Genomic DNA, 27,297 nt, shown 5'->3' with positions numbered 1-27,297 from the left:
ACATTATGCTTTTATTGCTTGTAATTTTGACCTGACTCCTTCTTTAGATTGCATACCTCTTAACTTCAGGAGTTTCACAGCCTTCTGCCCTTTTAGCTTCTCACAATTCTCATTGCTGTAAGTTCTAGGAGGTAATGTGAAGCGTCAGGGAAAATCTTTATTATATGGCCCCTAAAGAGAAAGAGATAGACTTTTTATCATCAGTTAGTTTAGGTAGAAAGTTTTGACGATATTTCTAAATTGTGTTGTTTATTGCCTTACTTTTTTTTTTTTTTTTTTTTTGTGAGACAGGGTCTCACTCTGGCATCTGAGCTGGAGTGCAGTGGTGTAATCTCAGCTTACTGAAATCTCTGCCTCCCAGGCTCAAGCAATCCTCCCCACCTCAGCCTCCCAAGTAGCTGGGACCACAGGTGCACACCACCATGCCCAGCTAATGTCTGTGTTTTTTGTAGAGACAGAGTTTCATCATGTTGGCCAGGCTGGTCTCGACCCCCTAGACTCAATCCTCCCACGTTGGCCTTCCAAAGTGTTGGAATTACAGGTGTGAGCCACCACTCTGGCCTTCATCACCTTACTTTTGAATTATGTCTGCTCTTCACAAATGACTTATGCAATAAAATTACAAATCACTTGATGGTTTAAAATGACCATTTTAATTTAACATTGATTATTATACTCTATGGTAATGAATAGTGAGTCCAAGCTCTTGGGCTTAAGTTCTTCAGTTTATATATAAATATAGATCTTCATGAAAAAAGAAGCAAAAGTCATTCAATCCATAGTATTTTATAGGAATTAAGTACCTGCGAGTGAGGAGGCAGGTAAATGTTTTCTGACTTACAGCAGAAAAATCACAAGTCAGAGGAAAAAAAATGATTTTTGACAACCATATGTTAATTCTCCTTTTCTCTAGGATATTGCCTGGTTTGATGAAAAGGAAAACGGCACGGGAGGCTTGACAACAATATTAGCCATAGATATAGCACAAATTCAAGGAGTATGTATATTGTTTTTATTGTAAATGATGTATGTATGTGGTGTGCACACATGCAATGCACACTTGTGTCTGTGCATATATGTGAGCTGTGCTGAGATGACCCACATCATTAAGGAGGCCAGGTAAGTCTCATGGTTAACAGGTAACTCTCAGTGAAAGATGAAAGTAAGCCTTTCTGTTCTGGATATTTTTAACCAAAAATAGAGAATATTTAGTACCTGTAATAGGATAACTAGAGGACTAAAGAAGAGACCAAGAATAAGTTAGAAAAAAGAGCTCAGAATTAAATAGTTAGATAAGGAAAAGTATCAAAATGAAAACACACACACTTTAAGAGTTTTAATATAAGAAAAAGGTTTAGTTTTCCCTTCCCCCAGAAAATAAGATTTTAGTTAAAATAATGTCTAACAATTCAGAGTCATGTGTGCATCAGAAATGATTCTGTACTACTTGTTATACGAGTAAAAAAGTATTGTGTAATCATGACCAGTAATATGCATAACCAAGATATTTATATATATTCATAATTAGTGATGGAATGACCAGCATAATGTGTATCAAAGTCATGCTTAAACAGGTGTGGGGAGTAGAGGAGTATAGAAGAAGTAAGTAATAATTTGTTAATTTTCTTCTAATTATTTTAACAAAATTCACCTTTGTATAACAAATGGGATCTTAACAGAGAAAAGCAGCAGAAAACAAGGTTTCCTACTTTAAACTGAAGTAAAATAAAGCTTTCTATTTCTGTTAAAATAAAAATTATAGTAGAGTTATGGGCTTTCCTTTTTCCTTATCATGCATTTGGGAGAAAAGGAAAATGTCAATAATTCACTTCTGAATGACAGAAAAATCTTACAAGTATTTATTCTGTTTAGGAATACTGAGATGTTGTTTGAAGCTTTGTTAGCAGAGCAACAAATTGTCAACTAAAGCAACCCATCAGAACTGTATGTTTCTTTTAGAGATTATTTCCACAGGATATGGCAACCATTCTAAGTTTTTTTTTTTTTTTACTTTTGCAAGACCTCTTTGTTTAATATACACCTGCAAGATCGGATTTATATTATCAGAAAATAGAATAAGTGGGTTACAGTTGTGAATATTCACAAGCATTCATTTTGGTTTAGAAAGCTAATTTTATGATGGAGAAAGAGCTCAAGAGGAAAGGGGGCATCTTCATCTCTTCCTGAAATTCATTTTGTTAATTTTGAAGGCAAGGTTCTAGAATTTTGTTAGATAGTATTTAGATTTTAAAATAGGGCTGAGGAGTTCAATTTTATTGGCATACATGAAAAGATGGTGGATAGAATTTCACTTAATAATTAAATAATGGATATAGCATTAACCTCCGTAGCACAATATAATTATCTGATTAACTTCTGAGTTTAGGAATTCCATAGTTTACTACTCCAGGCAGAAATATCAAGCCCTATAATTCCATTTGAATTCCCACTCCACAAAATTTGCTATTTTTTCTTTGCTGTGTTAATATTTGTCTCTTACTACTTATCTTTCAAATCTTTTCGGAATCTTTTGAGTGAAACAGGCATTCTTACCAGCAGTTTTATTAATATGTGAGACATTTCTTTTAGCAGATATTTGCTTCAACTGAAAAACCAAATTATACTGAAAGACCCAACATTACTGTCCTTATGTTTATTAATTGTTACTAATAAATAGTATTGTCCCTGAGGGAAATTACTGGGAATAGTTGTCAACCTGATTATAAGCACCTGACTAATATCATTTCATCACTTGAAACTTTATTGTTGCAGTTATTAAGTGCTGGTCTCACAATAACTTCTAGACAAGTCAAATCTTTTTTATTAGAACTAGTAGCTAGAGAATAAATGGTGGGAATCCTGATGAAAGATTTTAAAGTTGCCAAATTTAAAAAGTAAAACAAGGGGTAAACTGTCCCAGGTTGCAAATGGAGTCAGTAAAACTCTCATGCTGATCAGTAGTGGGATAGTACCTGTGAAGAGCCACTGTACTCCAGCCTGGACAACATAGTGAGACTCCATCTCTATATTTTAAAACACCTAATTTTAAAAATTAAATTAATGAATAAAACAATCAAAGAAGGATTTCAGGAGCGAGACTGTGTCTAATAAAATGTAATTTATAAAAACTCTTACTTTGACATATAAAGATAGATTCATATTCAATTTCAATGGACAGTTTTTCTATAAAAGGAAGAGTTGTTTACCAGTCTTATTTGTCCACAAATGAATTCTGCCTCACAAGGACACTGTAGCATAAAGACGAGCTAGGAAATAATAATTTGGGGGTCATATTTCCTATCATATTGACTTAAATAAGTCATACTCCATCTCAATTTATTCATCATGTAATTTCAGTTACATTTTATTCTATCAAATATATTAGAATGAATGTTTATAAAATAGCTCCTTAATAATAACAAATCTTAGTTTGAAACCTTTAACTCATGACTGTAAAGGTATTCCTCTGGCCATTTTTTAAAGCTTCGATATTTTGAAAGTCATGATAAAAACATGTTAGTGAAATAGAGTCATAGGACAACATGATTCCTAGAATAGTTGTCTGAATACAACCAATTTAACTGATATTGTTTTAGCCCAAGGGAATGGCCTATTGCCAGTACTTCTGTCAACAGACTATTTTCTATGTAATACTTGCTTTAATTAAAGCTAAAAGCCATTTTAGATTCTTTTAGAAATTCAATTCTATAAAATTACAAGGTATTATTTCTGTACATTTTAGCAATCTCTTTTCATCGACCAAAAGTGTTATTTCATTTTTGTCCACAAGAAAGTGTGTTATTGACACCACAGTGTACATTTGATATACCACGGACACATCCAATGCTAGAACCTAGAACTCTTCTCATCAGAGCTGTAATATGTTGCCCAAATAAATCATAAACATTTATTTCATGTATTAATTCCAAAAGCCCAGTGAGTTTACTAGTTAGAACTAAGATATTATTACCAGGACAATGGTAACCTCATTTCTTTTTTTTTTTTTTTTTTTTTTTTGAGACGGAGTCTCGCTCTCGCCCAGGCTGGAATGCAGTGGCACGATCTCGGCTCACTGCAAGCTCCGTCTCCCTTCAGGCCATTCTCCTGCCTCAGCCTCCCTAGTAGCTGGGACTACAGGCACCCGCTACCATGCCCAGCTAATTTTTTTGTATTTTTTTTTTAGTAGAGACGGGGTTTCACCGTGTTAGCCAGGATGGTCTCGATCTCCTGACCTCGTGATCCGCCCGCCTCGGCCTCCCAAAGTGCTGGGATTACAGGCGTGAGCCACCGCGCCCAGTGGTAACCTCATTTCTTGATTTAACTTTTTGACATGGGAAGCGTATAAAACAACTTGACATTATTTTTGATTCAAACAATGTTGTCATGGAAATGACTTTTCCACAGCATAAGGTTGGCATATAATTGCTGTTTTGTCTTGCAGTTTTAGGATGAATTAAGAAAGATAATCAAATCTACAGCAGAAGCTAATATCCAGAGGCATTTAGTATTTTATAATAGTGGTCAAGGATGGCTCTTTTAAAAAAAGTTTTCAAGCCAGGTGCAGTGGCTCACATCAGTAATCCCAGCAATTCAGGAGGCCAAGGCAGGAGGATCACTTGAGCCTGGGAGGTCAAGGCTGCAGTGACCCATAATTGTCCTACTGCACTGTAGCCTGGGTGACAAAGTGAGATCTTGTCTGAAAAAAATTTTTTTTCAATCTTGGCCTTGAATTCATAATATTGCAAAAAACTTTACCACTGCTAAGCCACCAAACTGCTGTGTGGTAAGGTAAGTCAAAAATTTCCCTTGACAAAAACTCACAAAAATGAAGATGGTTACGTTTACAAGAGCAAATGAACTTAACCATTTACACTACTGGTCCAATAATGCATGATAAATTCAATTACTTCCCATAAAATATATGCTGACAAATAATAATAATAAATAACCATAGGCTTTAAACACTTTACATTTTCACAAGCTTTGTAAATTTGTCCAACCAAGGCTTGTTTTCTGCTCTACAAATATTTTAACCATCAGTTATAATGTAACTTAGTAAATTCTACTTCGGATTGTACTTATTTTTTATTATTATTATACTTTAAGTTTTAGGGTACATGTGCACAATGTGCAGGTTAGTTACATATGTATATATGTGCCATGCTGGTGTGCTGCACCCATTAACTCATCATTTAGCATTAGCATCTCCTAAAGCTATCCCTCCCCACTTCCCCCACCCCACAACAGTCCCCAGAGTGTGATGTTCCCCTTCCTGTGTCCCTTTTCCTCAACTTCTTTGAAAATAGTCTCAGCAGTACTTGTTCCACAGAAACTATTTATAGTGCCTAACTTTTCATTTACTTCAAATTCAACGTTGGCACCTCAAAAAACCAGCAATTGAGCAGTGTCAGTAACATATGTCAACTCATCAAGATCCAGGAAAAACTACTCAAAATAATCTACCTTATTTTTTAATTGACTGTGGATGTTACTCTCAATGTCTGTAACTATGAGCAACTGTTCTCACCAAATAGCAGGCTTATATAAGTTATGCAGTCTGAACACATTTCTTCCACTGCTACAATCAAATATGATATAATTAACTCACAATCCATAAATGACTTTCTTTGCTTGGCCAATGAATAAGCCACTTAAAAATTTACTTTGGTTCCATTCTCATTTTCATATTTTAGTTTTGTGAAGAAATTCTGCTAAGACGAGATATTTTGTTCTATATTTTCTAGTTTTCTGAATGGTGCTTTCTTGTAAGTGGGGAACATTGCGATGAGTGTTCAGTCTGCTAATGTTGACATATTTTGTATTTTTCAGGACTATTTAGTCTCATAGCATAAAAAACACAATGCTGTGGCATCTAATTTGAATACAAAATAACTCACAGCCCACCGTTCCTTAAAAACATGGCATTGAAAGTCCACATTTCTCTTATTTTCTGTTTTGAGATGATGGGTATGCAATGGTATTTTTAAAAACTAGGATAAAGTTTAACAGTACAGCAAAACTCAACATGCTCTCAAATTCTAACTGCATCACTGAGATTTGTAGCATGCTGAGCAGTAGGGTAAAGTGATGAGGGTGGCACATATGGTTTCTCTAGCAGCTACCATCACTATAACCTAAGACAGCCTAAACAATAGGTAAACATGACAGCCAGTTCGTTAAGATAAGGCTGGGCAAGGTGGCTCACACCTGTAATCCCAGCACTCCGGGAGGACAAGGTGGGCAGACCACCTGAGGTATTCGACACCAGGCTGGCCAACATGGTGAAACCCTGTCTCTACTCAAACCACAAAAATTAGCTGGGCGTGGTGGTGGGTGCCTATAATCACAGCCACTCAGGAGGCTGAAGGAAGAGAATCGCTTAAACCGGGAGGTGGAGGCCGAGACCATGCCACTGCACTCCAGCCTGGGCGACAGAGCAAGACTCTGTCTAAAAAAAAAAAAAAAAACAAAAACCAAACAAACAAAAAAATAGGTAGCCAGGCGCAGTGGCTCACGCCTGTAATCCCAGCACCCAGCACTTTGGGAGACCGAGGCAGGTGGATCACCCGGGGTCGGGAGTTCAAGACCAGCCTGGCCAACATGGCGAGACCCTCTCTCTACTAAAAATACAAAAATTAGGTGGGCATAGTGGCGGGCATCTATAATCCCAGCTACTTGGGAGGCTGAGGCAGGAAAATTGTTTGAACCCGGGAGGCAGAGGTTGCAGTGAGCTGAGATCGTGCCATTGCACTCCAGCCTGGGCAACAAGAGTGAAACTCCGTCTCAAAAAAAAAAAAAAAAAAAAGGGCATGACTGTGTTCCAATAAAACTTTATTTACAGACACTGAAGTTTGAATTGCATACCACTTTTACATGATGCAAAATATTATTCTTCTCTTGATTTTTTCCTAACCATTAAAAAAATACAAAAAACATTCTTACCTTACGGACAATATAAAAGCAGATAGAGGGTCAGATTTGGCCTGTAATCTATAGTTTGTCAACCCACGCAATAAAAAATCCACAAAAGAACTTCAAGTGGCATTTTACAAAAGAAGAAATCCATATGAACTATGCCCTTGTACTTTTATTCTATTTGTGTGTCTGTATTTAGAGTGTGATTCTCATAGGCAGCATATAAGTCTCTTTGAATATCTGAATGGGATATTCAGACCATTTTCATTTAATGTGGTTATCAATATGATTAGGTTTAAGTCTCTCATTTTGCAATTTGCTCTTTATTCCGTATGTTCTTTGCAGTTTTCCTATTTTTCTGCCTTCTTTTGGATTAAAATTTTTTAGTATTCTATTTCGTCTCTTTTTGGAGGAGTAAAGAAAGTGATATTGCTAAGTATAATGTTTTGTTTTGTTATTCTAGTGGTTACTTTAGGCTTTATAGTACCCATCTTTAACTTATCACAGTCTACCTTCAAGCAATATGGATGTCAACTTACAGCGTAAGAAACTTGAAATAGTGCAGTACTTCCATTTTCCCCTCCAAATCTTTTGCTATTGTTGTCATACAGTCTCCTTCTATATATGTAATAAACCCATACTACATTGTAATTATTTTTGCTTAATAATCATCTTTTATTAAAGAATTTTAAATAAATATGTAAAGTCCTATGTATTTACTTATGTAGCTAACATTTCTGGTCTCTTCCTTCCTTATTCTAGGTACCTATTTCCATTGGTATCATTTTCCTTCTGCATCTAGGTCTTTTTTTCACCTTTCTTATAGCGTTAAGCTTGATAGTGACTGTTTCAGGTTTTTTATGCCTGAAAAGTCTTTATTTCACCTTAATTATTTTGAAATATATTTCCACCGGTTATGAAATTTGAGGTTGACAGGTTTTTCTTTTCATTCCTTCTTTCTTTCTTTTTTTGAGACACGGTCTCACTCTGTTATCCAGGCTGGAGTACAGTGGTGTGATCACTACTCATTGCAGCCTTGACCTACCAGGCTCAGGTGATCCTCCCACTTCAGCCTCCTGAGTAGCTGGGACTCTGGGCACATGCCACCATGTCCAGTTAATTTTTTGTAGATACAGGGTTTTACCATGTTGCTCAAGCTAGTTTTGAACTCCTGGGCTCAAGTGAGCTGCCCACCTCAGCCTCCTAAAGTGCTGGGATTATGGGTGTGAGCCACTGCACCCAGCCTAGTTTTTCTCTTTCTCCCTTTCTTTCTTTCTTTCTCTTTCTTTCTTTCTTTTTCTTTCTTTCTTCTCTTTTTCTTTCTTTCTTTCTATTAATATTGCTCAGCTGGGCACGGTGACTCATGCCTGTAATCCCAGCACTTTGGGAGGCTGAGGCAGGTGGACCACGAGGTCAGGAAATCGAGACCATCCTGGCTAACACGGTGAAACCCCATCTCTACTAAAAAATACAAAAAAATTAGCCAGGCATGGTGGCAGGCACCTATAGTCCCACTCCAGCCTGGGTGACACAGCGAGACGCTGTCAAAAAAAAAAAAAAGAAAAAGATATTGAGATATTGCTCTACTGTCTTCTCACTTGATTTTTTTCAATGAAGAATTTGTCATTATTCTTATCTTTTTTCCTCTGAACATAATGTATATTTCTTCCTTTGCTTTTAAGATGCTCTCTTTATCACTAACTTTGAAATGCAATTGTGATGGGTTTTGATACAGCTTCCTACTTATTTCTTATGCTTAAAGTTCACTGAAATTCTTAGATTTATGGGCTTATAGTTTTCACCAAATTTTAAAACTGTATTGACCATTATTTATCCAAGTATTTTTTTCTGTCTTTCTAGTCTCACCACTCCTTCAAGGACTCTAATTCTACATATATTAGGCTGCCTGAAGTTTTACCACAGCTCACCAATGCTTTGTTCATTTTTTTCTGCATTTATTTTGAATAGTTTCTATTGCTATGTCTTCAAAACCAATGATCTTTTCTTCTTCAATATTTAATCTGCTATTGATCCTATCATATATATTTCTCATCTCAGACATATTTTTTATTTTTAGAATTTTAATATGGATCTTTTTTATATCTTCCTTATCTCTTAACTATTCTAATATGTAGTATATACATTGCTAGTAGCTTTCTAAATTGATAAGCAAAACTTTTATATGCTTAGGTTATAAAAATGATGTTTTATATATGTAGTCTCTATGAAATGGATAAATTAAGCTATTTAACATATGCATTATTTCACATACTTATTTTTTGTGTGGTGAGAACACTTAAAATCTACTTTCTTGGTAATTTTCAAGTTTACAATATATTATTATTAATTATAGTTACCACGATATACAATAGATCTCTTAAACTTATTCCTCCTCATTGAAACTGTGTGTCCTTTCACCAACATCTTCTCAACCCCCTGAATCCCCATCTCCTAGAAACCGTGATTTTACTCTCTGTCTCTATGAGTTTGGCTTTTTTAGATTCTACATATAAATGAGATCATGTGGCATATCTAACATTTTGTCAATTCTGGATTGGTGTCCATTGATTCATTTTTATCCTTATCATAGGTCTTATTTTGCTACTTTGCATACCTGGGAATTTTTTTTTTTTTTTCAGACAGGGTCTCGTTTTGTTACCCTGGCTCAAGGGCAGTGGCATGAACACAGTTCACTGTATCCTTGACTTGGGAGCAGGCTCAAGCAATCCTCCTGCCTCAGCTTTCCATGCAGCTGAAATGAGAAGTACACAGCACCACACTCAGCTAATTTTTTTTATTTTTGTAGAGACAGGGTCTCACTTTGTTGTCCAGGCTGGTCTTGAACTCCTGAGTTCAAGTGATCCTCCCACCTTAGCCTCCCAAAGTGCTGGGATTACAGGTGTGAGCCACCATGCCCAGTCCCCTGCCAATTTCTGACTGGATGCTACTACACATTGTGAATTTAAAATTTTTGGTGCTGGATATTTTTACATTTCTATAAATATTCTTGAGTTTTGTTGTGGGATACAGTTAAGTTACCTGGGAATAGTTTGATCTTTTTGGTTTTTGGTTTTAAGGTTTGTCAAGCAGGAGTGGAGCCTACTACAAAGGCAAAAGCCTTCCACATACTCTACCTAGTGTCCTGTGACTCAGAAGGTTTTCCAGTCTGGCTGCTGTTACCAGGCACTAATCCCAGTCCTGACATGTATGCACTGCTCAGCTGAATACTCAAGAAGGACCCTCTGCAGATATCTCCATTTATCATTTTGTGAATCTCTGTCTTCTCTAGTATTCTATGCTGCAAACACTAGCTAACTTAGATTCCTGAGAGTCTCAGCTTTGTCTACTCAACTCAGAGTTTGTTGGGCTCTTTGCATTGCCACCTGGAAACTCTTTCAAGGGAGTAAGCCAGAGCAACCACAGGGTTCACCTTGTTTGTTTGCCACCTCTGCCCTTGGTTGCCTTATGTTCAGTGTCTTGAAAACCACTGGTTCATGTATTTTGTCTGTTTTTTGCTTGGTTAGAGATGAGAGGATAAATCCTTGTTACTCCATTTTGGCCAGAAGCAGAAATCCTACCACATGGAATTTCATTTCTACAATTGCATACTGAGTTTCCTTCCTTTTATAATTTTCTTACCAAAGTGATATTCCCCACATGTAGCACAGTACCTAAGACATAGTAGACACTCCATAAATAATTGTTATCTCAAGAATTAAACAAGATGTTTTGTTCTTAATTTCAAAAAAACTGTGTTTTTGTGCTTCTTGCTTAAGAATCTAAGAAAGTTTAATTAAATTTCTTCCGATTCCAGTTTTAAATTCTTTCCAGAGGTACACTATTTTTCTGGGTCTCTAAGACCGCATTCCATTTTCCTTCAGTTCTTGTAGTACTCCTCGAGGCCAAGAGTCTCTCATTTTCTGTTTATTCTTCTTGGAACAGAAGAAATATATTCAGATCTTTCTCATTGTGCCACCACCACCGAAAAGCAGGCTTTGTGGCTTGTTCTCGGTTGCACTGACTGAACATTTCAATACGTTTGTGGTAATTTAAACTAAAATGAACTGTAGAAAGGATATAATTCTATTTTCCAGCAGCAGATTAACACAAGAATGGAAAATACAAGCTTATTAAGCAAGTATTTCTACTTCTTTCCCTAATACACTACCTAAGCTTATACATGAAAACTACAATGCTCAGCATGCTTTTTGTCTTTACTTTTCTTATTTTCTATTCCTTTTATTTATTTATTTTGAGACAGGTTCTCGTTCTGTTGCCCAAGCTGGAGTGCAGTGGCGTGATCTCGACTCACTGCAACCTCCACCTCCTGGGTTCAGGTAATTCTCCTGCCTCAGCCTCTTAAGTTGCCAGATTACAGGAGCCTGCCATCACGCCCAGTTAATTTTTTTGTATTTTTAGTAGAAATGGTGTTTCACCATGTTGGCCAGGCTGGTTTTGAACTCCTGACCTCAGGTGATCCACCCGCCTCAGCCTCCCAAAATGCTAGGATTACAGGTGTGAGCTGCCGCGCACGGCCTCTACTCTTTACTTCATTTCCTTTTGCTTTAATGTCTACAGGTGGAATGCATGGTGTATGTGTGTGTGTGTGTGTGTGCATGCGTGTGTGTGTGTGAGAGAGAGAGAGAGAAACAGGGTCTCACTCTGTCACCCAAGCTAGAGTGCAGTTGCATGATCCTAGTTCACTGCAACCTCAAACTCTTGGGCTGAAGGGATGCTCCCACCTCAGCCTCCCAAGTAGCTGGAAATACAGGTGCACACCACTGTGCCTGGCTAATTTTTTCATTTTTATGTAGAGACAGAGTCTTGCTTGGTTGCCCAGGCTGGTCTTGAACTCCTGGGCTCAAGTGATCCTCCCACTTGGGCCTCCCAAAGTGCTGGGATTATAGGTATGAGCCACCACACCCAGCCTAGAGCAAGCTATAATCTTTTTTTTTTTTTTTTTTTTTTTTTTTGAGACGGAGTCTCGCTCTGTCACCCAGGCTGGAGTGCAGTGGCACTATCTCGTCTCACTGCAACCTCCGCCTCCTGGGTTCAAGCGATTCTCCTGCCTCAGCCTCTCAAGTAGCTGGGACTACAGGCGCCCACCACCATGCCCAGCTAATTTTCGTATTTTTAGTAGAGACGGGGTTTCACCACGTTGGTCAGGCTGGTATCGAACTCCTGACCTCAGGTGATCCTCCCACCTGGGCCTCCCAAAGTGCTGGGATTACAGGTGTGAGCCACCGTGCCCAGCTGAGCTATAATCTTTAAAGCTAATAGAACACAAACAACAGATGGTAATGAGAAATCAGGAACTATATTATGGTTACCTAATAGGAAATATCCAAACAGAAAAGAATAACTGCCCCAGTGGATATGCTTTATCCTTTCAACAATATAGGTACTGTGCCAAGTATTGAAATCCAAAAAAGTGAAAATCATTGGCTTCAAAATATTAAAAGAAACTACCATGTGGAAATTAATACATGTATCAAGGCCTACAAAACATAACCCCCTATCAAGTAATTGATGACAAGTAATTCTTGGTAATATTTAGATAAAATAAATTTTATATTTAAAGAACAACGAATATCTTACTCTCAACAAAACATAATTATAATTTTAAAAAATAGCTCCAATGATTGCACATCACAATATATATAAATTTTATGTAGCTATAGGAGCATTTAGTATTTTTGCACATCACAATATATGTAAATTTTATGTAGCTATAGGAGCATTTAGTATTTTTTTAGGAGCACTTTCCAGGAATCAAGGGCAAAGACAATTTTTTTTATTGTACCCCAGATTTTAAACACAGTACTTTAGTGGACATTTTAAGGGATAAATACAAAAGCATTACCATATAGTTTTCATGGACACACTTATATGCATTAATAAACATTAAAGATGAATTGTGGGGACATGTATTCAATTCAAAAGACCATAGTAGGGAGAGGAATGGGCCTGGAAAAGAGGAAAAGTTATTCTTAAGGTCAGCTTTACAGTCAGGAAAAGCAACAAAATTTGAAAACAGGAGCTCTTGTCATTTCCCTAGAAGAGAAACTGGACAATCTAGGGGTTCATTCAGAAAAGCAAAGTGGGGGAGGGCTGAACCCTACAGCCTGTTACCAATACAGCTTTCCCTTGGGAATTCTAAAGAGTGCCGAATCCCAGCAAAGCCTTAGGGAATCTCCTTTTGCCATCTACTCGATTCCCCAGCGATCTCCTCCAGCGCCAAGGCTTAGATGGCCACACACCTACCGACAAGGCCCAGGCTTACAAGCACGTCCCCGACCTGAACGCCACACTCCAGATTGGTCCTCCTATCTGGAGCTTGAGATGACCCCGCACCAGGAGAATTTAGTATTTAAGGAAAGACATGGAAGGCCTCCAACAATGCCAATAACTTAAGGTCCGCAGCATCTCACCCATTGTCTAGTCCATATGGCTCTGAAACTTACGGTGGGGGTGGGAGGCAGAGGAGCAAGGACAGTGTGTTAGTCAGCTCGGGCTTCCATAACGAAGGACCACAGACTAGGGGGCTGCAACAACAGACATTCATTTCCTTACAGTTCTGGAAGCTAGAAGCCGAAGAGCAAGATGTCGGCACGATTGGGTTTTACTCCGAGGGCCTTGTAGTTGGCTGTCTTCTATGCGACCTCACAGGATCTTCTCTGTGTGTGCAGTGTCTGCTGTGTCCGGATTTCCTCTTCTTTTTTTTTTTTTTTTTGAGACAGACTTTTGCTCTGTCTCCCAGGCTGGAGTGCAGTGGCGTTATGTTGGCTCACTGCAACCTCCGCCTTCCGGGTTCAAGCGATTCTCCTGCCTCAGCATCCTGAGTAGCTGGGATTACAGACACACACCACCATGCCCTGCTAATTTATTTTTAGTAGAGACGAGGTTTCACCATGTTGATTAAGCTGGTCTCAAACTCCTGACCTCGTGATCTGCCTACCTCGGCCTCCCAAAGTGCTGGGATTACAGGCGCAAGCCACCGCGCCTGGCCCAAATTTCCTCTTCTTATAAGAATACCAATCAGGTTAGATTAGAGCCTACCTTAAAGACTTCACTTTAACTTAATTACCCCTGTATCTATAATTTATTTATTTATAATTACCTTATCTCCAAATACAGTAATATTCTTTTTTTTTTTTTTTTTTTTTTTTTGAGACAGAGTCTAGCTCTGTCGCCCAAGCTGGAGTGGAGTGGCGTGATCTCGGCTCACTGCAAGCTCCGCCTCCCGGGTTCACGCCATTCTCCTGCCTCAGCCTCCTGAGTAGCTGGGACTACAGGCGCCCGCCACCACGCCCGGCTAATTTTTTTGTATTTTTTTTTAGTAGAGATGGAGTTTCACCGTGTTAGCCAGGATGGTCTCGATTTCCTGACCTCGTGACCAGCCCGCCTCGGCCTCCCAAAGGGCTGGAATTACAGGCGTGAGCCACCGCGCCCGGCCCGAATACAGTAACATTCTGATGAACTGGAGGTTAGACCTAAACATATAAATGTAGGGTGGGAGGGACACAATTTAGCCTATAACATACATCACCATTTATCTCTTTTATCCTTAAACTTCCAGGGGATGAAGTGTAAGTCAGCATTATGTGCCAAATGGCATCCCCATTTAGGCCCATGGTTCTTAGAGTTAGTGTATCATACCCTTAAACACTTAACCAGGCTACTGTCCATCTTAGTTTTCAGTATTTCATAGTTTTTTGAGTGTTTGCTGTTGTGTGTTTTTACTTTTTTGAAGTTTTCTTAGACGTTTTAGTGAGAAATTGGAAAATGGTTGAGTCATCACCAGATACAGTCTTGAAACTGAAACCACAAAGTTTTTTAGGAATTAGGCAGAGCCCTGGCGGGGGAGGGAGGATTTGTTATTGTTATTTTTTAATGAAGATGCTAATTTTTTTTACAGTTTGGTGAAAACTGATGTAATCTTTTAGGGTAGCAATTTGGCAATACTCATCAAGAATGTAAGAGTATATATATACTCTTTTTAAATTTCTTCAGTGGTTTATAACCTGTTACTACAATCATTTATTTTGACTCAAATTATCCCAGATGTAGCCAGTGGAAGTCCCTTCAAGTTGGGAGAATTACACCTTTAAAGGTGTAATTCCAGTTAGAAATTTAACAGTAGGGCATTTGAGTGTAAGTAGGTGTAAATGAGAACAAAGATTTTTCACAAAGATGTTCATTACATCTTTATTTTTAATAACGAAAGCAACCCAAATTGAAGGCAACCGAAATATTTTTGGAGAATATTTAATGATTGCAGTATAATGTACAAGGATTAAATCAGGATACAAAACTGCATGCACGTAATAAACCAAATCTGAATGTGTATAAGTATTTATGTCTAGAAGCATGTAGATTTTAACTTTATCTCAGCTTTTTCTAACGATCGTGTTTTCATGATCAGAACAAAAAATATATTTCAAACTGTGGTTGATTCTACCTGTCTTTCCAGGTAAATAGGGGCCCTCATTTTTTTTTAATCCCGGCACTAAAGAACTTAATGTTTCAGCTTATTGCTTAAGTATCATACATCCCACTGAAAGATGATCCATAAGATGTGTAGTTCTTATAAAAGTTATAAAGATAATTCTACATATTTGAAGGTATTTTAAAAATTTATTTTACCTCATACTATGATGTTTCCAACTCCTTTTCTATCTTGATATTACCTCTTAGATCTTTACTGAGTGAAACCAATTTATAATGTGCAAAAATGGGAATGAGAGAAATCGTATCCAAAGTATACACTTTAATGAATATCCTTAATCATTCAACTCAACACTACTATGATAGAGTGGCTAAGAGTGCTGGCCTTCCGTCAGTGTGGGAAAGGGGTAGGGCTGGGGTTTGCAGCCCCGATATTATGACACCCAGTGTGGTGGCAGCCCAGTGCAGGGAACCAGAGCCAGAGCAGGGTGAGGAGGGTGTCTGTGCAGGGAAGAGGCAGGAGACATGAGAGCAGATGGGTTACCCACGGAGAGATTAATCACATAGATCAATCTATTAAAGACAATGGGAGCCAGTTCTCTCCCTTGTGAAGAGGGGGATAACAAATATGGAAAAGGAGAAAACTGGAAATAACCTTACAATGTTGACTTGGAAGTGGAGGTATTGATATGACTCATGAGTTTCAAGAAATATAGAGAAACAAATATAGATGTAAATGTGTGCTTGTACCTATCAATACACACACACACACACACACACGCACATTCTCTAGTTTGACCACTGACATTCTAGTAATAATGAGTACAACCAGCACCATATCTTGACTGCTAAATAAAATTCTCCACTAAAAGAACCCAGGGATCTGTGGAGAAATGCCTAATTCCAAAAGTAGGGCAGAGACAGTACAAGATGAAACTGGAAAATCATTTTGTGTCAGAAAGTAAGGACATATTCCAAAACTGATAGGTATATGTCAAAGGACAAAGCCAACGTGAAGGGACTTCCACTGGCTACATCTGGGATAATTTGAGTCCAAATAAATGATTATAGTAACAGGTTATAAACAACTGAAGAAATTTAAAAGTCATTAGTTCATACTACAATAAATAAGTTGAAAGTCTGATGAGAAATTGGATTTTGACATAGCTTCAAAGTGCCTCAAAACATTTATCAATTACAAAGGGAGAAAGAACAACTTCATAGCGGAGAAACCTGGAAGAAACCATCTTAATTAATTATTATAAGTGAACAATGCCTGGAATGGGACCAATCAAAACTGCGTGCCACTTGATAGGATGCAATGAGAAGAACACAGCATCACTTCTCTAAGATTCTTACCAAAGATGCATAATTTGAATCTAATTGTGAGGAAATATCCGATAAGCTAAAATTGAGAAATATTCTACCAGATACCTGGCTCGCGATCTTCAAAAAAGTCAAGGTCATGAACATCAAGTTAAGAATGAAGAATTATTCCACAGTAAAGGAGACTAAAGAGGCCTGACACCTAAATGAAATGTGTGATTCCAATGTAGATATCCTTTCACTATAAAATACATTATTGAGACAATTGATAAAACTTGAAGGAAGTCTAAGCATTAAACGATAGTTATGTAATTTCCTGATTTTGATCGTGGTATTTTAGATAAGAGAGAGAATGTTCTTGTTTATGAAACATCATCTCTAAGTATGCAGGGATGATAGAGTATCAGGCTAGCCACTTAATCCCAAGTGATTCAGGGAACAAAGAGTTCTTTATCCTCCAGTTACAAGCGTATGGCTGTGGGCAGGTTATTTTGTCTGACTACTTTTGTTTCCTCATCTATCGTGCGGGACTAGTGATAGTATCCATCTCTTTGCATTGTTATGAGATTAAATAAGATGGTAAAGGTAAAGTGGTTATTTAGTGCCTAGTTAAAGTTGGCTAGTTTTTGAGTACCTTTATATATTAGCTCCAACTATAATATGAGAATCATGGTTACTGTTGATTTTTGACCTTTCTCCTATTTTGGCCCACTTTTAGTGTGTCTTCCCCTCTGCCCTACTGTTTCCTGTCCATGTTGGTTTCCTTTCCATAGCAACTCTTGCCTCTCCAACACAAAGCTTCATGCTCCAAAAAGCACTGAGTCAGACGGCATGAGTTATTGCTTGCATGATTATAATATCTTCACTAATAGAAAGAGATAATTTGTGTGAAAGGTAAATGTACAAAAAATACACAAAAATCTCATTTTTACAGGTTCCATAATGCAAATTTTTTCCATTCAAATAGAAGTTAATAATTCACTTTAGAACATTTTTGAAGGTGATTTAGATTCTATTGTAGTAAATACTTAAGCTAAAGTATAGCATTCTCTCCCTTTTTACTCTCCATGAAGTAGAATATGTAAAACCTTCTAAAATAATTTATATGCATACTTCAAGCCATCTTTTCCAAATACTTAAATTTTAAGTACGTGTCGGTTATGCATGTATGTAAAACTGGTACTTTAATGCTATTATTTATTAAAATACTGATTTTCTATAAAATTCCTAGCAAATGTGATTACAACTTTATAAATAGGAAATAGTAAAAAATGCTTAACTAAAGATAGACTCTTTCTTTAGTTTTTTGTTAATAGTAACTATGATTCTGTCATTTTCAAACATCAGCTTTATTACCAAGAACTCATCTGTAAGTTAGGGTTGAAGAGGTGGCAGGGTGTTAGTATCTATGTTTATGCACAAATGAGTTGTTTTATTATTGCTGGGTGTTTGGGTGTAATGAAACAAGAAGAGTGTGGGTATGTATCTATCATTGAGAAGACAAAGGAAATCCTGTAACTTCAGCTTTCAACACACTCAACTTGCACTGGGCTGTAAAATCCTGTTAAACTATTTAAGGAGAGGTCTCAGAGCAACGTAAAAGTCTCCCTTTAAGGAGGTAGTATTTAATTTCAGATTGTCTGTTCCTATCATGCTTCTATACAGTCTTCTATGGTATTCCACTAAACTAAAATCCAGTTCATTTGGACATCTCAATATTGGACATCAAGACATAAAAATAAAGTATAATATTTCCTTAGTTTAGGGCATTTTGAGGCAGGCAGATCACCTGAGGTCAGGAGTTTGAGACCAGTTTGGCCAACATGGCGAAACCCCATCTCTACTAAAAATACCAAAAAATTAGCCGGGCTTGGTGGCAGGCGCCTGTAATCCCAGCTACTCCGGAGGCTGAGGCAAGAGAATCGCTTCAACCCGGGAGTTGGAGGTTGCAGTGAGCCGAGATTGCGCCACTGCACTCCAGCCTGGGTGACAGAGTGGGACTCCATCTCGGAAAAAAAACAAAATAAGTAAATAAATAAAAATATGTATCTTATTTAATCTCAAAGTATAAATTCAAGGCATAAATTTAAGTATAAATTCTTTTTTTTAAAAGTCTACCTTGTTTTGCAAGGAACTATAATAGGAACTCTTGTAAATGTAAAGTTAATTGAGTTTTTTCCCCCAAATTATATCTGATTATAGGCAACAGGTTCCAGGATTGGCGTCTTAACACAAAATGCAACTAACATGGGACTTTCAGTTATCATTTCCTTTATATATGGATGGGAGATGACACTCCTGATTCTGAGTATTGCTCCAGTACTTGCCGTGACAGGAATGATTGAAACTGCAGCAATGACTGGATTTGCCAACAAAGATAAGCAAGAACTTAAACACGCTGGAAAGGTAAAATGAAGACTGTTATCACCATCGAAATATTTAAAGAGAAAAACAGTCAGAACTTTATGATATGTTAACTATATGATGTGTTAACCATCTTTATGATATATTAACTTCATCTCTTAGGGATCTGTAAAGTGATATGTATAGAGAGAGAAATGCATACAGACCAATTTAGGATAGAAGGTAGATATGTTATAGCAATAGGATACACAATTTAGAGCACAGGCTCTGGAGTCTAATTAGCTGAGTTAGAATCCAGATTCTATCCTAACAAACGTGTGACATGAGCAAGTTATGTCAACCTCTGTAGACTTCAGGTTTCTCATCTGCAAAGTGGGAATAATACGAGTATTCACTTACAAATTTTTGTGAATATTGCACAAAACACAATGTTACTATATGCAAAACACTTAGAACAGTGTCTGGAAGACAGTAAGCACTTACTAATGTCAGCCATTATTACCGGGGAAGTTTTCAAACATCATCATTCCCCATTTTCTGGTCATTGAATAATCAAATTTTCTTGAGCAATTCTTCTGAATATTTTATTTTTCAAAACAAACAGGCAATGCAGCAGTTACTGAATGCAAGGCCATGCACTGATATTGATAACATATAAAAAAAAGGCTTTAGAGACAGGACCATAAATGACCAATTTACTTAATCATTTGGAAAATGCCTGGACATACAGGTATTTAAGCTTCTTAGGATCAACCATATTCATACAAATAATTATTATATTAGAGACTGAAGGAAACATTATTGTGGCATCATAACACCTAAGAATTGAAAGAGACATCATCTGACCCAACCATTAACCTGAAGTAGGAGTCCCTTGCACAACATCCCTGTCAAGTGTCCATCCCCATCTCCTACCCCCTTTTCCTCCCGTGGCAGGTAGTACATTACTTTCCCAGGCTGCCTGTACTTGGATAGTCTTGGGTGGTAGGCAGTTCTTTTCCTTTTCTTTCTTTTTTTCTTGTCTTATTTATTTATTTATTGGTGGACTTCTATCTTACTCTTCTTGGCTTTCATCTTGGTAGAGGTCCAAAATCTGTTTTTCATGACAGCCCTTTAGCAGCTGAATCGTTGTAAACAAGGAGTCTTCTGTTGACTCTACATCCAGGTCTCTAAGATGTTCCTCACACCTGTAATCCCAGAACTTTGGGAGGCCAAGACAGGCGGATCTCTTGAGGTCAGGAGTTTGAAACCAGCCTGGCCAACATAATGAAACCCCGTCTCTACTAAAAATACAAAAAAGTTAGCCGGGCATGGTGGTGCGTGCCTGTAATACCAGTTACTTGGGAGGCTGAGGCAGGAGAATCACTTGAATCCAGGAGAAGGAGGTTGCAGTGAGCTGAGATTGCGCCACTGCACTCCAACCTGGGCAACAGAGCATGGCTCTGTCTCAAAAAAAAAAAAACAAGGCGTTCCTCTCCTAATACCATTTCAGAGCTCTTGGCCACACTGGTGTACACATCCTCTGAATAGCAAAATGATGTTAATATCCTTTATAGTCTGTATCATGGTGAATCTGTCACAACTGGCATAGCATAAATATCATACATATTCATGAATAGGGATGCCAAGCACATGACTCACTGTAATCTCATTTGTCTGAGCCTTAGACCTTTCCACCTTTCTTGCACAAGATAAGGACCCTTGGATTGTTTGCTTGTGCTGTGTAGTCTGAACTACCTAGCAAATATTTGCCTCAGAGACAGTAAACAGTTGTTTAGACCTCCTTGTCTAATTTAAACATTGCAATAATTTACACAATTTCTAAATTAATGAGGCCTAATTATGTTTTCCTCATCTTATTTTTTATGTCATGAGCTTTTGTTGTATATGTGCCCTTTGATTTTTCCTTTACATATCATTAGAGCAACCTCAGACTATACAACAAACAACTCTAATCAAATAGGTAATTGGAGGCATTTCCCTATGGCTTTTAATAAGTCAATTTACCAAACATCAATTTAGAGCATAGACTAATAAAATGTATCGGTCCTTCTTCAGTTGCGTGTGTAGATTTGGAAAAATTATCAAATGTTTAGTTTTTAAGACTTTGAATGGGCCGGGTGCGCTGGCTTACGCCTGTAATCCCAACACTTTGGGAGGCTGAGGCAGGTGGATCACAAGGGCAGGAGTTCGAGACCAGCCTGACAAACATGGTGAAACCCTGTCTCTACTAAAAATACAGGTATGGTGGCACACGCCTGCAATCCCAGCTACTCAGGAGGCTGAGGCAGGAGAATCACTTGAAGTCGGGAGGCAGAGGTTGCAGTGAGCCAAGATCGTGCCACTGCACTCCAGCCTGGGCAACAGAGCAAGACTCCATCTCAAAAGAAAACAAAAAAAAAGACTTTGAATAGCTTAATTAGTTTTTTTAATGACTATTTTCTAAGGGTCTGTAATAACATTCATCCTTTCTCCACTGTGAAAAATTGTCACAAAATTTGTTTATGTTCATTCCTTTTGTTTTTCCTCAAACAAGTTTTCAGCATTCTTATCCATTTTCTTCGTATACTACAGAATGTTACAAATGGAGGTTTCTTTAAGTCCATTTTTAAATTAATGAGAATTTAAAACAACCAACATCAAAATTGGGAGCAGAATCCTGGTGTCCTCACCACAGTCCAGAAATCTAGTTCCCTCCTGCAATGCAAGTTATTCTTCAGAGAAGGCCAAATGTCTACCTGGTCTTCTCTGTCCCACAGTCCACTCTGCCAATCTGGAAACAGAATGTGAAAACAGGAAGTTTCTCTTTCAAGCCAACACATGTTCTCATGTCCGAAAAGCTATTCTAAACCAAAACTCTCTTCCATTTTGAATCCCATGTAATTATGCATTCTCTTTGTAAACTATATAAATGTGGAGAAGTATTCATCACATTTGAATTAAATCTTTTTACATCCACAGATACCAATACGAGAAATGGCTTTATCTCATAAAGAATTTTATAACCACATGCCATGTTACTTTCCTGTAATGTTCCTGAGTCCTTTTAGGTTGCTATTTTTAATTATTTGCTAGAATAAAATAATTATGTGATTACTTTATCTCTGCTATCTTTTTTTTTTTTTTTTTTTTTTTTGGAGACAGAGAAGTCTCACTCTTTTGCCCAGGCTGGAGTGCAGTGGCATGATCTCAGCTCACTGCAACCTCCGCCTCCCAGGTTCAAGTGATTCTCATGCCTCAGCCTCCTGAGTAGCTGGGATTACTGGCACGTGCCGCCATACCTGGTTAATTTTTGTATTTTTAGTAGAGACAGGGTTTTACCATGTTGGCCAGGCTGGTCTCAAACTCCTAGCCTCAAGTAATCTGCCCACCTTGGCCTCCCAAAGTACTGGGATTACAGTCATGAGCCATTGTGCCCAGCCTCTGCTATCTTTTACTTGAATTGTTTCACAATTTGTAGGTAGCTCCTTTGCATGTGAACATAATGCGCACTAATGTTTTATTCTTCTGTCTATGGAACAAGTTTAAATTGAAATTCAGTATAAACTTGAATGGGGCTAAACTTAAATCAGTAGACTAAATCTCAATAAGACATTTTCCTTAAGCTTATTATCCAAAAGTGTCATTTTTCTATCTTATTTTCTGGGAGGAAAGGAAGCTAAGAATACTTGTCAGGAAAACTTACTGACTTGATATACTTAATATGTCCCCCAGTGTGAGTGACTAGAATTGACAAATGGAAAAGATTAACCATTACTAATTTTATTTGTATATTGTATTGTCCTGTTTTATAAGATAGCAACTGAAGCTGTGGAGAATATACGTACTATAGTGTCATTAACAAGGGAAAAAGCCTTCGAGCAAATGTATGAAGAGATGCTTCAGACTCAACACAGGTGATTATAGATTCATACTGACTTCAAAAACTTAATTTTGTTCTGTAAAGGCAGTACTCTTGAATGACTCCAGTGGTTTGCCTGCTAATTCATTTGCTCTTGAGTCTTTCCTAATAATGGCATGTCATAATTTCTCATATGACTTCACCAAGAGAAACTAGAAGAGGAATTGAAAGCAAGCGCAATTAGAATAAATATTTTAGGTCCTCTCACATTACCATTAACTGTCTGTTACTAAGTATGCACATTTTTCTTATTTTCCTGAAAGAATATTAATGAAATAACATACGCAAGAAAGAAAATAAAATTGCGGGCCGGGCGCTGTGTCTCACGCCTCTAATCCCAGCACTTTGGGAGGCTGAGGTGGGCGGATCACTTAAGGTCAACAGTTAGAGACCAGCCTGGACAACATGGTGAAACCCCATCTCTACTAAAAATGCAAAAATTAGCCAGGTGTGGTGGTGCACACTTGTAGTCCCAGCTACTTAGAGGCTGAGGCAGGAGAATCACTTGAACCTGGGAGGCAGAGGTTGCAGTGTGCTGAGATCATGCCATTACACTCCCAACTCCAGCCTAGGCGACACAGCAAGAGAAAAGAGCTCAGCCCTTTACATTAAATCCCTAAAATGGTTTACATTTTAAATATGAATATATACATAATAAATGCATTTACACTTTTAATTTAAAACTAGTCCTTATCACATTGACTTAGTGATGCTTTTTATATTACTTTATCAGAAAGATAGCTTTGTACTCTTTTGGACTCATACTTGTAGTTGGCACCACCCTTTAATTTCCTCTATTCTGTTAATGAAAGATTATAATGGAGACTTAGAAAATCCTTCTAAATACTGCTAAACCAAATCTCTAACTCTTACACTAGCCATCCTTTCACGGGCTTTGCCCACTCATTTAACAGGATAAAGTTAAATTTGTTACACTGAACTAGAGAGTATATGACTATAGAGAAAAGAATTATAACATTATCTGTCTTTTCTCAAAGAATTCTCAGTAGTAAAAAAAAAAAATCACTTTCTCTTTAATCATTCGAAAAATGCCTTTCCACTAAATTGTAACATTTCAAAGTCCTCTCTATTTATTACTCTACATTTATTAAATTGACCTTGCTATAATTCATGCCTCATTATTTGGTAAATTTTGTCCATTCCAGAAATACCTCGAAGAAAGCACAGATTATTGGAAGCTGTTATGCATTCAGCCATGCCTTTATATATTTTGCCTATGCAGCAGGGTTTCGATTTGGAGCCTATTTAATTCAAGCTGGACGAATGACCCCAGAGGGCATGTTCATGTAAGTCGTGGAAATAGTCTGGACCTGGTGGCTCACACCTGTAATTCCAACACTTTGGGAAGCTGAGGCGGGTGGATCACTTGAGGTCAGGAGTTTGAGACCAGGCAGACCAACATAATAAAACCCCATCTCTACTAAAAATACAAAAATTAGCTGCGTGTGGTGGCAGGCACCTGTAATCCCAGCTACTCGGGAGGCTGAGGCAGGAGAATTGATTGAACCCAGGAAATGGAGGCTGCAGTGAGCTGAGATCACGCCACTGCACTTCAGCCTGGGCAACAAAGTGAGACTCTGTCTCAAAATGAATAAATTAATTAATAAGTTGTGCAAATATATAAACCTTGTAAGAGGGTCATGTACTTATTTACCAGAAAGATGTCTAGTTTACAGTGAATTATCATTTAAATCACATATGTGGAAAAGGTATGCTTGAATGTTTTTAAATATACATATATTTTTTAATTTTGTATTGATATATAATAGTTACCCATATTTTAGGGGTACACGTGATATTTTGATATATTCATATAATGTTTAACGATCAAATCAGGGTAATTGGGATGAATTTTATTTTTAATTGACAGATAATAATTGTACATATTATATATTTATGGGGTACAATGGGATGTTCTGATATATGTTAACATTGTGAAATGATTAAATCGAGCTAAGTGTTTTTGTTATTTATTCTCTATAAGAAGCACAGCACAACTGGTAAAATACTGATACTGATATAAGGCATAAAATCTGAATTAAATTCCCAGATGAATTGCTCTCTGCTTCAGTTTACTGGAACATGGGAATGTAGGGGCAAAATATGCCTTCTTGTCATTCATTTCTTAGGAAATTTGTGAGACAATATGAAACTCTCAGTGTGGAGATGGCTTCCTAAAGTATGAACGTAAATCAGTGAGGATGAATTATTTGCTAAGCAAATAATCCAGAAGAAACACCTAAAATGAGTGTTTCCCTTCAAAAATGTCACATTTGGAATTGAACGTGGTGTCCCAGTGGGCTGCTTCTTCCCAAAGCATTAGGTTGGAGCTCCTATTTTGAAGTTCTGGTCACATAATTATGAATTTATTTGTTTTACCGGAACATCTAATGCAACTGCTAAATTAGAAAAATTAATTTTGAGTATTAATTCTGAGCTGAGAGCCTAAAATATCAGAAATGTTGTTAATCCATCATAAAGGTCACTGCTAAGCATTTAGAACTAGAGAAATCCATACAATACTTGACTCAAAAAAGTAACATTATGTTATTTTTAACAAGCCCACCAAAAAATGCACATCCATGCAAGTATCAGCCTCTTCACAATAAGGAATTGGGAGATTACACCTGTTCCAAGGATGCTGCCATTTGTCAGAAAACACTGGGCACTTCTCTTTGGGTTTTGTTTCCCAAGTCTCAGGACATTACTTTGAATATCCTTATTGTTGGTATATTTGTATTTTCAGGATAGGTTCAATTTGAGGAAATGGCCAAAAGTCATTTAAACCTGAGTAATTTCAGAATAACTTGGAATAATTTTTAGTTTCTATTTAAGTGAAATTTATTTATTCATTTATTAAGCATTAAGTGAAGTCCCAGGAAGTTTCTTTGTTAGGCATTGATAAGAAAACAGTCCAGAGTTCACCAACCCAGTATTCCTAAATCTTACCTGACACCAAAGCCACTTAGAAGTTTCCTGGAAGCAGATTTCCTTATAAAATGGAATATTGAAATGGAATATCTGTATTTAAAATTTCAGCAGAAGGGCTGGATGTGGTGGCTCATGCCTGTAATCCCAGCACTTCGGGAGTCCAAGGCAGGTGGATCACCAAAGGTCAGGAGTTTGAGACCAGCCTGGGCAACCCTGTGAAACGCTGTCTGTAGTCAAAATACAAAAATTAGCTGTGTATGGCGGTGCATGCCTGTAATCCCAGCTACTTGGGAGGCTGAGGCATGAGAGTCACTTGACCCGAGGAGGCAGAGGTTGCAATGAGCCAAGATCACACCACTGCACTCTAGCCTGGATGACAGAGTGAGACTCTGCCTCAAAAAAATTAAAATAAAATTTCAACAGAAATTGCAAGTTCCCTGTCCTGTGTTCTCCTAGCCTCTAAAATAGTGTGCACTATTGCCCGTGTGAACTTATAAACCACAATTATATTTAGGCTTGGGTTTCATTCTGATTACATAAGACTAATTACTTAGGTAGATTAACAAGAAACAAAATCTGAAATCACATAAATAATTCAGCTCACCAGCCCCTGTTAGCCAGTGTTTCCTTTGTTCTAATATAATCCAGGCACTCCCGAGCTTGAAAGTTGGTTGTAATCCAAAAGTTTGTTTGCAAGTCAATAGTTTGAAACTCAAAACATGTTTTCCTCATGTTGCTCTAAACTTTCTGCAGCTTTCTTCAATCCCCAGGGCCCCATTCCTTCTGTATAACTAGTTTTGAGTATTAGTAGAAAGCAAGCCAATTAAACATATTCATACTAATGTACAATGTTTGATGATTTTCCAAATTCTCACAGAAGAATTTTCATCTCTTTTCATCAGTTTCTCTGTCACTACTCTTTCTTTGCTTTGTAATCACACCTATAAAAAAAATAAGAAGGCCAGGCATGGTGGCTCATGCCTGTAGTCCCAACACTTTGGGAGGCCCAGGTGGGTGGATCACGAGGTCAGGAGTTCAAGACTAGCCTGGCCAACATAGTGAAACCTCGTCTCTACTAAAAAATACAAAAATTAGCTGGGCATGGTGGTGGGCACCTGTAATCCCATCTACTTGGGAGGCTGAGGGAGAAGAATTGCTTCAACCCCAGAGGTGGAGGTTGCAGTGAGCCGAGATCACACCACTGCACTCCAGCCTGGGAAACAGAGCAAGACTCCAACTCACGGGAAAAAAAAATATATATATATATATAATTTACTGGATCCTGTTTTTCAGCCAGGCCTCTGTCTGTTGGAGGGCTTTAGAGCTCTCAGACCTTTCATCTATTACACTTTCATTAGTGATCTCATCCAATCTGTCAGTTTTAAATACCA

General features: G+C 37.7%; 2 protein-coding genes across 2 annotated transcripts in view; one reads left to right on the top strand and one right to left on the bottom strand.

The window, feature by feature from the left end:
* The window catches only part of SP8 (Sp8 transcription factor), a 203,312-nt gene that overhangs the window by 120,575 nt on the left and 55,440 nt on the right, over window positions 1–27,297 (bottom strand). The window contains exon 4 of the transcript XR_008527006.1: window positions 57–171. The gene's annotated coding sequence lies outside the window, so the exon portion shown is untranslated. The remainder of the gene's footprint in view (window positions 1–56; window positions 172–27,297) is intronic.
* ABCB5 (ATP binding cassette subfamily B member 5) overlaps window positions 1–27,297 on the top strand; it is a 145,530-nt gene that overhangs the window by 92,750 nt on the left and 25,483 nt on the right. The window contains exons 20-23 of the mRNA XM_002818171.3: window positions 914–997; window positions 18,892–19,095; window positions 22,849–22,949; window positions 24,121–24,261. Of these exons, the coding sequence (XP_002818217.3) occupies window positions 914–997; window positions 18,892–19,095; window positions 22,849–22,949; window positions 24,121–24,261 (530 nt within the window). The remainder of the gene's footprint in view (window positions 1–913; window positions 998–18,891; window positions 19,096–22,848; window positions 22,950–24,120; window positions 24,262–27,297) is intronic.

This window comes from Pongo abelii, chromosome 6 (genome assembly GCF_028885655.2).
Source record: "Pongo abelii isolate AG06213 chromosome 6, NHGRI_mPonAbe1-v2.0_pri, whole genome shotgun sequence".
Lineage (NCBI taxonomy): Eukaryota > Metazoa > Chordata > Mammalia > Primates > Hominidae > Pongo > Pongo abelii.
This window is presented reverse-complemented; position numbering and strand designations above follow the sequence as displayed.